The sequence below is a fragment of the Manacus candei genome, unplaced genomic scaffold, assembly GCF_025592945.1.
Source record: "Manacus candei isolate 608988 ecotype Guabito, Panama unplaced genomic scaffold, ASM2559294v1 h1tg000088l, whole genome shotgun sequence".
NCBI classification, from domain to species: domain Eukaryota; kingdom Metazoa; phylum Chordata; class Aves; order Passeriformes; family Pipridae; genus Manacus; species Manacus candei.
This window is the reverse complement of record NW_026138136.1, coordinates 8,274,976-8,288,402: the sequence shown is the minus strand read 5'-3', so window position 1 is coordinate 8,288,402 and position 13,427 is coordinate 8,274,976. Positions and strand designations below refer to the sequence as shown.

At 41.0% G+C, this 13,427-nt stretch overlaps 1 protein-coding gene across 5 annotated transcripts in view; it reads right to left on the bottom strand.

Annotated features, from left to right (window-relative positions):
• The window catches only part of EPB41L4B (erythrocyte membrane protein band 4.1 like 4B), a 166,657-nt gene that overhangs the window by 102,367 nt on the left and 50,863 nt on the right, over positions 1-13,427 (bottom strand). For all 5 annotated transcript variants that reach the window (XM_051812642.1, XM_051812643.1, XM_051812644.1 and 2 more), the window contains exon 3: positions 962-1,004. In XM_051812642.1, coding sequence (XP_051668602.1) covers positions 962-1,004 — 43 coding nt within the window. The remainder of the gene's footprint in view (positions 1-961; positions 1,005-13,427) is intronic.

Here is a 13,427-nt window from a genome sequence, read left to right as displayed (position 1 = left end):
GTAAAGCAGTCTGGAATGTGATGAAAAAGTGAGAGAAAATCAACCACCAAAACTCTACCCACAGTAGCTATCTTTACCTTGTATTCTAGCAGGCTGACACCTACACACCATGAGGTGACAGCAAACCACCCTAAAGGTGATGAACTCCACCATTTACAAAAATCATCTAGATAATTTGGATACTTATAAAAAAAGACAGACAAAGCACCATTGAAGCAATAATCAAGATCCATCTGTGTGAGCTCCTGCAAGGGGGTCAACAGTTTCCTTGAAAAACAATGTATTTTAATGTCACAGAAGCAATGTTTTCAGTTGGCCAACTGCAGGAGAGTAACAAAACCCATTAATGCCAATGCTGTACTCTACTCAAGCTTGCAACCAGACTGTCAGAGATCCAGGAACTGCTTCCCTGACTTAGCCAATTTCCACAGAAAACTCAGGGGCCAAAGTGAACCCTTCCATCCAAAACTATCTTTGATGAAACAGCAGCTATTTCAAAATTACATTTCACAAAACAGCAGGTATTTCTGCTAGTTTTATTTCTAATATACAACAAAAATAAAATAAAATTTAACCATATCAGCCAGTACACAGTGAAATATTTTCCACTCTCTGAAAAAAAAAAAAAAAAAAGGCAGGAAATCTGTTCTGGATCAGAAGCAGTGACAGGAACTGCAATCTGTGTCCAGGCAACCTGATTTCACAGATCAGACTGAAATTACCTGGCAACCTCCTCTGCCTCAGACAAACAGCATGTGTTTAACAAGGGCTACTGCTTAATAAGTGTTCTTGCACTTAGATATAAGATAGTCAGTCAATTACCCATGAAACAAAAATTATTTCCTAAGAAATATTTATTCCATTAAAGGGCACATTTAAACATTCACAATCATGTTCAAATACTCTAAGTTCAAATTCTTTAGGAAGTAACAAAATAAACAGGCAGAGACATAGTACTTACTTTTTATTTGCTTCTTAATGAATTTTGAATGATCCAACCAGTGCTAAAAAAAAGAAAATTCACATTTAAAAGCAGTTCCATTTCAAGATTTTGTTGACTCAAACTAATTACAATAAAATTTATCAGATAAAAATCTCTTAAAAGGAAATACTGCCATATTTATTTTCTAAATTTCTGCATATTTGTGAAAGTGTTTTTTGGCACATTTAGCAACTTTTCTTCTTCCACATGGGAAAGCTTGATTTTTAAATTCATCTGTACTGCCAGGGAAGTCACTCTTCCAGAGAGGAAACCTCAAAATCCAAAGCCACAAAGCAGTAGTGTGTAAGGAAAATACCCTTTTGTCCCCAGGTTTAACTGTTCCCCAAGTGCTCCTGAGGGCAGCAGGCCAAACCCCCAAGTTTCAGCCTCCTTTCAACCCCATCTGATGGAGACCCTCCAGATCCTGTACGATTCTGCCTTCCATTGCTTCACAGCCAAGTTTTTTCAAGATAAGGATAAAGACTTAACCCTCTCTAAAAGCATTTGGGAAACACTGAAGCACACCTCTCCCCCCTTCCTCCCCATTTTTAAACTAATGGCAAATGATCTTGAATAGACACAACGATTATGACAAAAACATGTGCTTCCCAGCAAAGTTTATGCACTCTTTTGTCAGTGCAAGTTGCATCTACAGAAGAGTAGCAACAAACACTTTCTGATGTAAATTTAGCTTAAATCTTTGACTGCTTCTGCACAATGTCCTATGTAAGGTTGCAATCTGATTGGAAGCAACTCAGTGTAAATGCTTCTGCTACATAAGGTGATAAAAGAATTTTGGATTTCCTTGAAATAAACATTGTTCTATCTTTATATATATATATTAAAGTTATAAACTAGGTACTATGAAACAAAATCTTAGGAAAAAACAACACTTCTTCCTTCTTTCCTATTAAAGCACTCATGTTTGCAGAAAAAGGATAATCTCTGAATGACTATTTATCATTCTACTAACACCATGCTACTATGGTTAAATAAATGTAAAAAATTATTTGTTGGATAGTAATGCCAGTATTTATTTACTAAGTATGTCCTAAACCAAGGCAAAAATTTATTTATCACAGGTATAGATATGTGTAGATCAAAAGTCTGACAACTTACGCCCCTTAAGGTAAATAAATTTCACAAAAGAGATAGAAAGAGAAAGAGAAATGGAACAATTATTCTGAAGGTTGTTTTATTTGCACGAGACTTGCAGGACTCCCTTAGGTGAGGCTGCCAAAGAATCCATCCTTACAATCTGAGAAATCTCCACCAAAATGGAAATAAAACAATATAGCAGGTCATACAAATACATTCCTTAGAGTTGCAAGTAATTTACTCTGTCTCTACTTTACTCTCTTATGAAAAATTACAGCTTTGTGAAATCACATTTTTGATAAGGAAAAATATCAACATTGAAACTTTGCTTTTATTTTTTACTGAAATTATACAAGTCTATTACTTTAACACCTCCAGGCAGATTAATTTTTTATTCTTTAAATACCTAGCTACAAAAATGTCTTTCTGCTCAGTATTTATTTAGGCTAAAGATAAACCACTCAAAGGCAAATATACTGATTTCATTAGAAGAAAAGTTTAGCTTCATGTTAAATAAAACCAAACATAAATAACATCTAAAATACAGTCCAAAAATCCTCCAGTAACATTTCACCTGTGACTCCTGTTAGCACTGTGTTCTGGAACAAGAACAGCACAACCTGAACCACAATAATTTCCAATGAAATAACAGCTGATAGTTCCTTTCTTGGAATGTGGTGTTCTAGGTGTATTAAAACTCAAATAAGAGCAAGTTTCAAACTGATTATTTGCAACTGTAAATACTTCAAGCAGGGTTTAAAAATAACTAACAAGACTCCAGGAACTATTTGCACAGACCGTTAAATGAGACTACAGCCTGGACAGGAAGCTACCCTCACTCTCTGTAGCCAAGCAGCCAGGGGCAGACAGCTACAGGAGATAAAATACAGCAAGCATTAAACTCATCTCTCTTCAGAAACAAGAGTGAGCTGCTGTTTTACCCCATCCCACACTGCACGTCATGGCTGTGTGTGATGCACCACCACACAGATCACAAAATACAAACAGAGAGGTAGGGCATGGACTGGCAGCATTATTGGCACAGAGTTCCTAGACCTGGCAGTTTTCATGCAGATTTGTGAACCAACGCTGATTTCAAAATCAGATATTTTGTGCAATTTCTCTGAAAATCAGCCTAAATTTCAACACTTCTTTGCCTCAGATAATATCAGAGGGCTTCTTCACACTGTATATCATACCTGCTTTCCAAATGTCCCTCTGAGCTGAAAAAAATTCATAGCACTCGAGTTAAAGCCAAAAATGGCTTTGGGCTTGGCTACATATCGCTTGCTAACTCAGTAACAGGGAAGTGAAAGCAATGAATTCTGAAGTCTCACAGGAAGCTAAGTAAAACCAGAGGAGACTTTAGCTCTCTCAGCACCTAAGACTGTAGCTCTGCCTATCTTGTGCTCTGGCTAAACAACTGTACATCATTTCAAGATCTGGACTCATTAAAGAAACTTAACTATGGATCTCACAGCATAGGACCAAGACTGACCACACTCATTTCAACTATACAATACCGCATTTCCTATATCCACTTTGGATTTGCAAGTATCAGTGCAGAAAAAGAAGGAAGAAAATGATTAATTGCTTCAAGACTGTGTTATGATAGGAAGACAGTTTCTAAAGCTACTTTGCCCACACTAGGGGAAAAAAGCCCCTAACCTGGTCAAATTGCAGGTAATCAAGACTATGATTATTTTAGAATAGAAAGAGTAGTTCAGTTGTAAGTGACCTACAATGACCATCTAATCCACCTGCCTGACCACTTCATGTTATTAAGGGCATTGTCCCAGTGTCTCTTAAACACTGACAGGCTTGGGGCAACAATCACCTCTCTAAAAAGCCTATTTGACAACCCTCTCAGCAAACAAATGCTTCCTGATGTCCAGTCTAAACTTCCCCTGGTGCAGCTTTGAATCATTCCCACATGTCCTTGTCACTGAATACTAGAGAGAAGAGCTCAGCACCTCACTCTACTTTTCCCATCCTCAGGAAGCTGTAGAGACCACTGACTCCTTTAGAGACCATTATCACCTCTAATTCTGTCAGGTAAACTGGAAGGTCAAATCTGGATTAGCTTCCATTTATTCCTCTGTAAACTCAGTAAAATTTCTTTGCTCTACCAAATGATTAATGTTTCCTATAGTATTGACTGATGTAACACAGTAGCCACTGATTGGGATTCATATGTTGAAAATATGTTCCAATCAATTTCACATGAAAGAAACACCATATAAAAAAAAGATTTCTTAAAATACTGGAAGTACGTATTTATCTCAGCTTGCTCTCCTGTTGATCACTCATTTTATCCAAGTGAAGAAGAAAAAAATAAGTACCTCACCACTTCCTAAGTGGTACCAGCCAGTATTTTCTCAGAACAGACATGCAGCAAGGGAAGACGTATTTGTGTTAAAATATAGCAGATAAACTACAGCTGCTAGAGCACTCTATGTAAGAACAGCAGTGAGTGCCAAATGAAGACTGAAAGGAGGATTACCACAGGCCGACACAAACCCATCACACACCTGATCTTTGCAAATTCCACCGCCTCTCTACTTGCTTCCTAAAAGAATGAAAACTCCTTGTCTTGATTTATACAGCCCTCAAAGGTGACCTGAAAAGGAAAAAAATTGTATTTGACCCTTTTTGCTTGGCTTTCTTTGCTAGTTTAAAATGCATGAAGGACATCTTGAATAGACAGTTCTCCCTTATGCTTATTTATATATTTAACTATCAGTAAGAGAAAGTCCATTTTTACTGGAAGCTTTATTTGCTCTCTGAGAAATATTGCTTAAATGCTTCCTCATGCCATACCTGGAGGTACAAGAAGGAGAGCCACGCTCAATGCTCAAGTTGCAAAAATAAGGTGTGCTAAAAAAAAGTTGGCACCTTTAAAACCAAAAGTCAATTATCCCTTTAACTGTTTTCTTGCTTTCTGGTTTCCTAGGCACCTGACTCCTACCAAGCTCTTTGCCATTACCCACACAATCTTCTAAAGCAAGGAAGTTAAAAATGTATGTATCATATAGGAGGAAGGAATCAACAAAAAACAAGTCAATAAAAACCCTACCCACCAAACCACAGTCTGGAAACTTCTCTACACTTACAGAGTTAAACAAGAGCAAAGGAGTAAAAGCCCTTTCCTCTTTTTTTCTGCAGGTGACCTTTTAAATATTATTATAGCAGTAACAGAAAACCAAATGAACCCAAAAGTTCACAACTGAAAACAACAAAAATATTGTTCTCTACACTCATCTAATTTTCCCTGGTCCCTCCTAGAAAGTTATGCTCCTCTTGAAAATGAAGGCTCACCTGACTGGTGTCTTCAGCTGCCTACGGAAAGGTTGTAGAGAAGACGAAGATCAACGCTTCTCTGAGGTATTCCATGGCAGAAGGATGAGTGGCACCAGACCCAGGAAAAGTCACAGTTAGACAAAAAGACTGTCACTATGAGGCTTCTCAGACAAAGCACAAGTGCCCAAAAGGACTATGGAGCCACCATCCTTGAGGGTATCAAATATGATTAAACAAAGCCCAGAGATATCAGATACAGCTGAAGCTGCTATGAGAAGGAGCTTGGACATAGACAGTCCCTTCAACTGACAAGACTTGCAGGCATTTTTCAGGATGCTGCTCTGCAATCTCATCTACCTGACTTGAAGATAAAAAAAAAAGGGAATGCACTTCCTACTCAGGTAGCATTCATATCACAAGACCAAGCCGGGGTGAGCAGTTTGTGTTTGGACTCAGATGAGACCAATTTTTCATAAAATACTGGCAGGATCTTTCTACAAGAGTTTCAAGCTCAGTGAGTCAATCTTGTTTTAAACACTTTTTGGATACTGCTGTCAGCATCTTGTTGAATGGAGCCCAGGCACAGTGGTACAGTACCACATCAACAACATTGGACGTGTGAGGACAAACCTGACCAAAGAGCAAAATTGTATCAGTTTTCTAAGTTGTCTCTGCACTGAACAAGTCAGGCCAGTTGATTTCCATCAGTCCCCTTCAACTGACACTATTCCATGTTACCAGCCATACAGGCATGAAAGCAGCAGTTCTCACACCACATTCTCTCTTGCACTGTAAAGGAAGATAGCCACCTTCCACAAGTTAGAAACAGTGAGACATGCAAGCAATGTTGTCCAGTGGCAGAAGGGCAGATGCAGCTGTGATAAGAAAGCTCTGGTCCAATTGTGATCTGGGGAAATACAAGGCCATAGATGCTAACTCCAGAGCCCTGAGGGCACTGGTAGGCCTTAATAGTCTTACCAGCCCTATCTCAGACCTCCAGTCAAATATCGTGGTATTCATGAAAGCCTAGCCTGTCCCAGTCTGAGTGAGCATGGAGCCATCTCAGAAGCATCCAGATACATAATGGGGTTTAACTGTAGTCCAGATAAACTACACATACATAATGGAGAGCTATATGGACAAGCTTCAGGACCATTATTCTATCCTAATTCATATACATGTGACAACCAAAGAATATTTTGCTTCATACACATGATGTGACAAAAAAAATTATATAAAAATTATATAAATTAAATAAATTATATAAAAACAACCTTGCCTTGTTTAGCATAATTCTCACTAGATTTACTCTATAGACAATGAAAGCCGATGCCACTCCAGATCAATTCTAGCAATTAAAAGCAAGTTACCTTTAATTTGAAGCCTGTGTGCAAACAGTCAAAAATAAACTGAAAGTACTTGTAACAAATGGGAAACAAACCTGACTAAATCTGAGGAAGAAAACTAGGAAAATCACTTTGGCTTATGCTCCAACCATACACAAAGACAAAAGAAATCAGCAAAAACTGTCTGCTGTCCTGGATAGACTGAGGCTTGACTCCTTTACACTTAGGAGAGAGGTGCAGAAGCATCACTGACAGACAGTGTCACAACCACCTGCCCTGTATGGCTGCTTCTCAAGTCTGTGTCAGAAAAAAGGTCCTCAAACTTCCTGAAACAGCAAGTGCTACTGGAAGACTAAAAACTGGAGGTGCTCTGGGAATTCTTAAGTGTTTTGGAGTCTCCTAACAAGTGTTCATAGACTGCAATACAGCCTTGATCAGCCACATCTGGGTGTCTTCCACATTCATCAGGTGTTCTGCATCGCTACAGAGTCAGCCACACTGCCTTTGTCCAGTTACTGAACGGGCATTGGTAACACTGTAACTATTAGAAACTGAAGCATTGACTGCTACAGGATATTGTACAGCCCTTGGGACCCTCCATCTGTGACTGGTATTTGTTGCTCTGGGCTACAATTCACAGACACATATCCTGCAACAACCCCAGTCTCAAAGTTCTCATCATCCAGAGAACAAGGAAGATTCAGGGAGGGGAAACTGAGTCACGGATGAATTTCACAATTTATTCATGGGAAAATAGTCTGATTCTACCAGAAGCAGAAAAGGAAACACTTGATATTATCAAAATATTTACCAATCTCCCTTCTTCCCCACATCCAGTATATTGAACAGTAAGGCTTGTCCCTGTTTTGTTCTGCCTAATGAACACTTGTTATTAGACTACTGAGAAGTACATAAGGAAAAAGACTCCCAGACATCACACTATGATGTTAATTGACTGGTTTGAACTGCTCATTTTTCCACATCCCTCATATCTTAAGAAGTCACAGCAGTAATATTAAAACCAAGCAGTTGAAAAAACCTGATGTGAATGACAATGAGCCCTTAAAAGAAAATTCAGACAGATACAGCAGCAGCAGTCATGAAGCACCAAGTCCCTACAAGGCCCTGACTTGCTGGAACATCCAGGAATCTCATTCTTAATGGGTAGAGGAAACAAAGGCACCCATACTATTCTTCATTGTCCAGCTTGCTTCACCCTCGCCCACTGCACTATTGAAATCCTTTGTCGTGAGTCATATCTGATCCTGACTCTCCCAGAAAAACCTGGTCACAAGGCTACCTTCCACAGAGGTGAGGATCTTGGTGTCTGGATCAGTGCGTCCTGACACACTGCTGCTGGTTAGGCTCAGTCTGGGAAACACAGTTCTTGCCATGTTTTTTTCCTTCTGTTTTTATACTTGCAATTGCTTTCATGAAAGCCTATTTTAGCTTCTACACACTCATCTCCTCCATTGTCTTCTCACCTCTTGCAACAAGTGAGTCAAAATCTAATTTAGTAATTGGTCAACATTAAGAAATTCAGATGAAAACAGCACTTGCCAGGACAATTCATGGCAGGTTGGTCCTGGCTCTCATCTCCCCAGAGAACTCTGGTCCCCACCATAGCCATGGGCACTTGCAGGAAGCACAGGCTGTCCTCACACAACAGTCTTGCTGTACACACGTGTAAATCCAGTGCTTCCTAACATGCCTGATGCATTGGGTGCATACACACATCCTCAGAATGGCTGTAGAGCACAGCTGGGAAAGGCTGTTCCATATGACATTCTTTAAGCCAAGGGGCCTTTGTGACATTAGAGATCAGACATAAAGGACTTAAACAACTTAGAGGATCACCGAAAGAGACACGTGTGAGAAAAGTGGCATTTTAATTCTTTTGCTTCCATGCATTCCCAAGGATTACAGAGGTTTATTTCACACACTAAAAAAAAAGAAAAAAAATAATTTCAAGACTTATCTTAAAACTTCTTTCCCTGAATTACTCTGTAATTGTTCTTGTGAACAGGAACAGAATCATGAAGGAAACAAGCAAATTCCAAGCAAATCGACATAGGCAATCCTTCTGTTACGAATTCCTGTAAAACAGAAGGGGGCTGGGAGGGTATCCATGTTTTCCTATCACATGATGGAACACTAGAACAAAGAATGCAACTGTAGAAATGGAGATATCTATATCTTGAGAGAATCCTAAAATATGGAGCTCATAAGGATCTGTTAACCACAGAAACCCTTTTTCTTAAAATGTTTTGGAGTAAGAGACAAAGATAGGACACTCCTGGACAGAAAATGAATAAGAATTAGCTACCAGCAGCCAAAAATAAATGTCAAGTACCCAAACCAACCATAGAATATGTTGCACATAACCAGTTTCTGCAAAGATCAATAAAATACTTCCTCATGGCAGCTAAACTTCAATATTATGGTCTCACAAGACAGTATTATTGCTATTCTGAACCTCAACTAAAGCTTTCAAGGCTTCCTGCTTTGCTAGAACATACACATTGTAGTAAAATTAACTAAAAACCCAATAAGCTTCATATTTTCTCTAAACCACTGCAGAGACCTCCTGCATCAGAGAGACACTCTTAAATCAGCCCGAGCACTACATCTCCGTTGAAGTTCTTAACCATTAGCTGAACAAGAAATTATTTTCTTGCATTACAGTATTTCTACTTCTGAAGTTAATAGCAAATAATTCAAAATACAATAGTACACTAAGCTTTGTTTTAGAATAAGCTACACATTATTATCTACATCCTTCTATTCATGGATGTCTTCTAAGACCTCAAGATACAAACTAAGGCAGAGTTCACGGAATAGACTTTACAGTATTTTCTGCATTACTGCTGACATCTTGCTTTTCACAGCTTTATGGGGGGTTTTGTATTAAAAATTAGCTGTTCAAACAAAGTTTTTTTTCTCTTTCAAAGCAGATAAGCTCTAATCATGACTTTCTTTTCTAAATCACAGCTATCAACACTGCTTGTCCTGAATCTTTGGCAAAGTTACAGAACTGCAGGAAACATAGTGCACTCAAAAGCTGCTGGCCTTGTAGCACATAGAAGCAATCTCCACTATTCAAAGACTATTTTGTGCTCCCTTATTTATAAGGCTTAAAGATGTTTAGCACTTAACAATACATACTAAAGACAAAGGCTTAGTGACTCAAAGAGTTTACACAACTTTAATCTCCCAGTCCCGCAATTGCCACTGTGTGGCTGAGCTGGCACTAAGCAGAAGGCCATGCAGGCTATGCATTAATTGCTATGCAAATGAAAAGAGCTGGTCACAAGTCCAAAACAGACCAAGGAAGTCTGTTAATGCTTGGAACCTTTTTGCACAGGGTGCTGGGTAAGATAAAAGCTTGTGCCTTGAAACTGTCTAAGCTCTACTCTCTGCCCAGCTTGAGCTAGTATAAACAAACCCCCACCACCCCCCCCCCCAAAAAAGGCAAGGAAGAGCTTTTGGCCTTGCACTTCAGTGAAGGTAAATAACTGCCCTGAACACTCCTCTTAATACGGGAAACCATAACCCTACCACCCAAGTCCTGCAACCAGCAGTGGCTTTTTGAGGTCCCCTCAGTAGGTGTTCAAAACACTTATCCCATTTGGAACTGTAGATGCCATCATTTACTTCCCTCCCTAATCATGGCTAGGCTTCGCGAATGAAGATTTGGGAAGGGCTCTACCCACATTTGTTACAAGCGCACTGGTGGCTAAAAAGGCCAATACGAGACAGGCATGTCCGGTTGCAAAAGGCACAGCAGAAAGACTCCTTAGGTGGTATATTCTGCAAGACACGATTCTTTCTGCATTGTCTTTTCTCCTCGAGAGTGATCCTGCGTGCTTTCTCAAAAGCATCAGCAGCGTTATAGATGGTGTGTCTCCAGGCCTCCCAATTGGAGGCCAGAGTAGACCAGTTATGTTGGTCAATATGGCCAAGGCTGAGATGTTGTTTCAGGGAGTCCTTGTATCTTCTCTTCGGGGCTCCTCTCATGCGGCAGCCGGTGGCAAGTTCACCATAGAGCAAGATCTTAGGGAGGCGGTGGTCCTTCATCCTGGAGACATGCCCTGCCCAGCGCAGCTGTGTTTTCATCAACATGGCCTCAATACTTGTGACTGCTGCTTGTTCTAGAACAGATGTATTGATCACAAAATCTGACCAGTGGATGGTTAGGATTGTGTGGAGACAGCGTTGATGGAAGCACTCTAGGAGACGCAGGTGGTGGCGGTAGATGACCCATGATTCGGATCCATATAGAAGAGTAGACAGCACAATGGCTCTGTAAACACTGATCTTTGTACTTCAAGTGTTTATTTTGCCAAACTCTTTTATGAAGCTTTCTGAAGGCACTATATGCTTTTGCTAACCTGTTGTCTATCTCTCCACCAATCTTACCATCTGAGGAGATGAGGTTACCTTGATAATTAAACTGCTGGACTGATCTGAGCTCTGATTTGCCAATGGTGATATGAGGATGATGGAAGACTTCCTGAGGTGCAGGTTGATAGAGAACTTCTGTTTTCTTTAAGCTGACTTCCAGCCCAAAGAGCTCAGCAGTCTCTGCAAAGCAGGATGTTAAACGCTGTAGAGCTGCTTCTGTGTGGGTGAGAAGGGCGGCATCATCAGCATAAAGCAGCTCCTGGACAAGATGGTTTAAGGTCTCAGTGTGGGCCTTCAGTTGCCTTAGGTTGAAAAGGCTTCTGTCAGTACGATATCGAATGTAGATACAGTCCTGATCATTGAGGTCTGCCATGGCCCTTTGGAGTATCATGCTGAAGAAGATTGTGAATAGGGTTGGTGCAAGAACGCAGCCTTGTTTCAAACCACTGGTTATTAGAAAGGGCTCAGAAAGTGCATTGCCATATCTGACTTGGTCGTGTTGATCCTCATGGAGTGAGATGATCATTTTAAGGAACTTGGGGGGACAACCTAAACGTTCCAAAATCTGCCACAGATCTTTTCTGCTCACAGTATCGAAAGCCTTGGTGAGGTCAACAAAGGTTACATAGAGACCTTTGTTCTGTTCCCTACACTTCTCTTGCAGTTGTCTGAGAACAAACACCATGTCTGTGGTACTCCTGTTGGTTCTGAAACCACACTGGCTTTCAGGTAGAATTCCTTCTGCTATAGTGGGTATTAGTCTGTTCAAAACTATTCTTGCCAGGATTTTGCCAGCAATGGAGAGTAGAATGATACCATGGTAATTTGAACAGTCTGATTTAACTCCTTTCTTCTTATACAAAGTGATGATGACTGGGTCATCGAAGCCAAAAGCACAAAGAAAGAATCTGGTTCTTGAGACAGAAATGGGAGGCAGCTACTCACAAGAAGTACAACCTGCTGCAGGACAGCAGTATCAGTGATAGTGACCTGACATGTGACTCGTGCACGAGTTCATCAGATGATGATGAAGTTTCAAGGAGCAGCAAGACAATCACTGCAGAGATACCAGATGGACCTCCAGTTGTAGCTCACTATGATATATCAGACAAAAACTCAGACCCAGAAGTGGTAAATGTGGACCATCTGCTGGCAGCTGCAGTAGTTCAAGAGCACAATAATTCTTTATGAAATCAAGACTCAGGATCTACCTGGAGAACCAAAGGACTGCTAGATGAACACTCAGTGCTAATATAGGTTTGTTTAAATTCTCTTCCTCTGACATTTGTTCCAACATCTCAGTTGGTGTCTCCCTTTCTTGCTTTCAGTATTTTTATAGTTTATACAGCTTTAAAAGGAGGCATGGGGCCAGGCCTGGGGGGGGGGGAAGGAGAGGGGCGCTTCGCCGGCAGGGACTGTGCCCTCGTGGGAGAGGAGAGGGAGAGCTTCGGAGCACACAGAGGTTTGCCAGTCCGGTTTGGGGGAGGTGAAGGGTGTCGGGCGAGCCGTGGGGGTCCTTGGAGTGGCGGGAGGGTGGGCAGGACAGCCCTGTATGAAGTGTCACAGGTGAGCAGTGCGTGGGAAGATATGTGGTAACACGGTGGGGAGAGGATAAGGTCAGGGCGGATAGCGGGTTCTTCTGGGGGGTTGGGGGTCTCGGTCGGGCTGGGGCCTTAAGAGGTACCTGAGCCCTGGGTGGGTATGGGGGCTGGAATGGTTTGGTTTTGGCTCACCTGTGGCTACTGCCAGGTTCGGTACGTTCTGGATATATTTGTTGCATCTTGAAAGCGTGGTCAGGACAAAGGGTTGCTCCTGGGTATTTCCCTGGGATTGAATATAGATGAGTGGCAGAAAAGTAGGGAGTGAAAGGCTTGCCCTAACTGTCTTAATGGGAAAGAAGCCTATGTACCCCTATGTGGTTGCGAGCTATGCTGGCGATGGTACATGCCTTCAGTAAGGTCACCCATGCCAGACAGGTCAAAACCCTAGGGTCAGATTCAATATATTCATGGGCACGATGAGCTTGCTAGCCTTCTGGCAGTCATCCTAGGAGAAGGACAACTCTAATTCCAAATCCGGGCAGATGAAACTCGCTTCCCTCCCTAATAGGGAAGAAAGAAATAGCATACAAGCAAAGCTAAAACATTTGCACATACAGGCATATTTTGCCCTGAACACCAGGGATACAGCTCTCTACAGAAATCATAGCTGCTCACATGTCTGTTTCATCTTTCTTACCATTAAAAAGAGCCCTTCAGTTCTGCAAATATACAAGAAAATGAGTGTTCTCTGCTTCC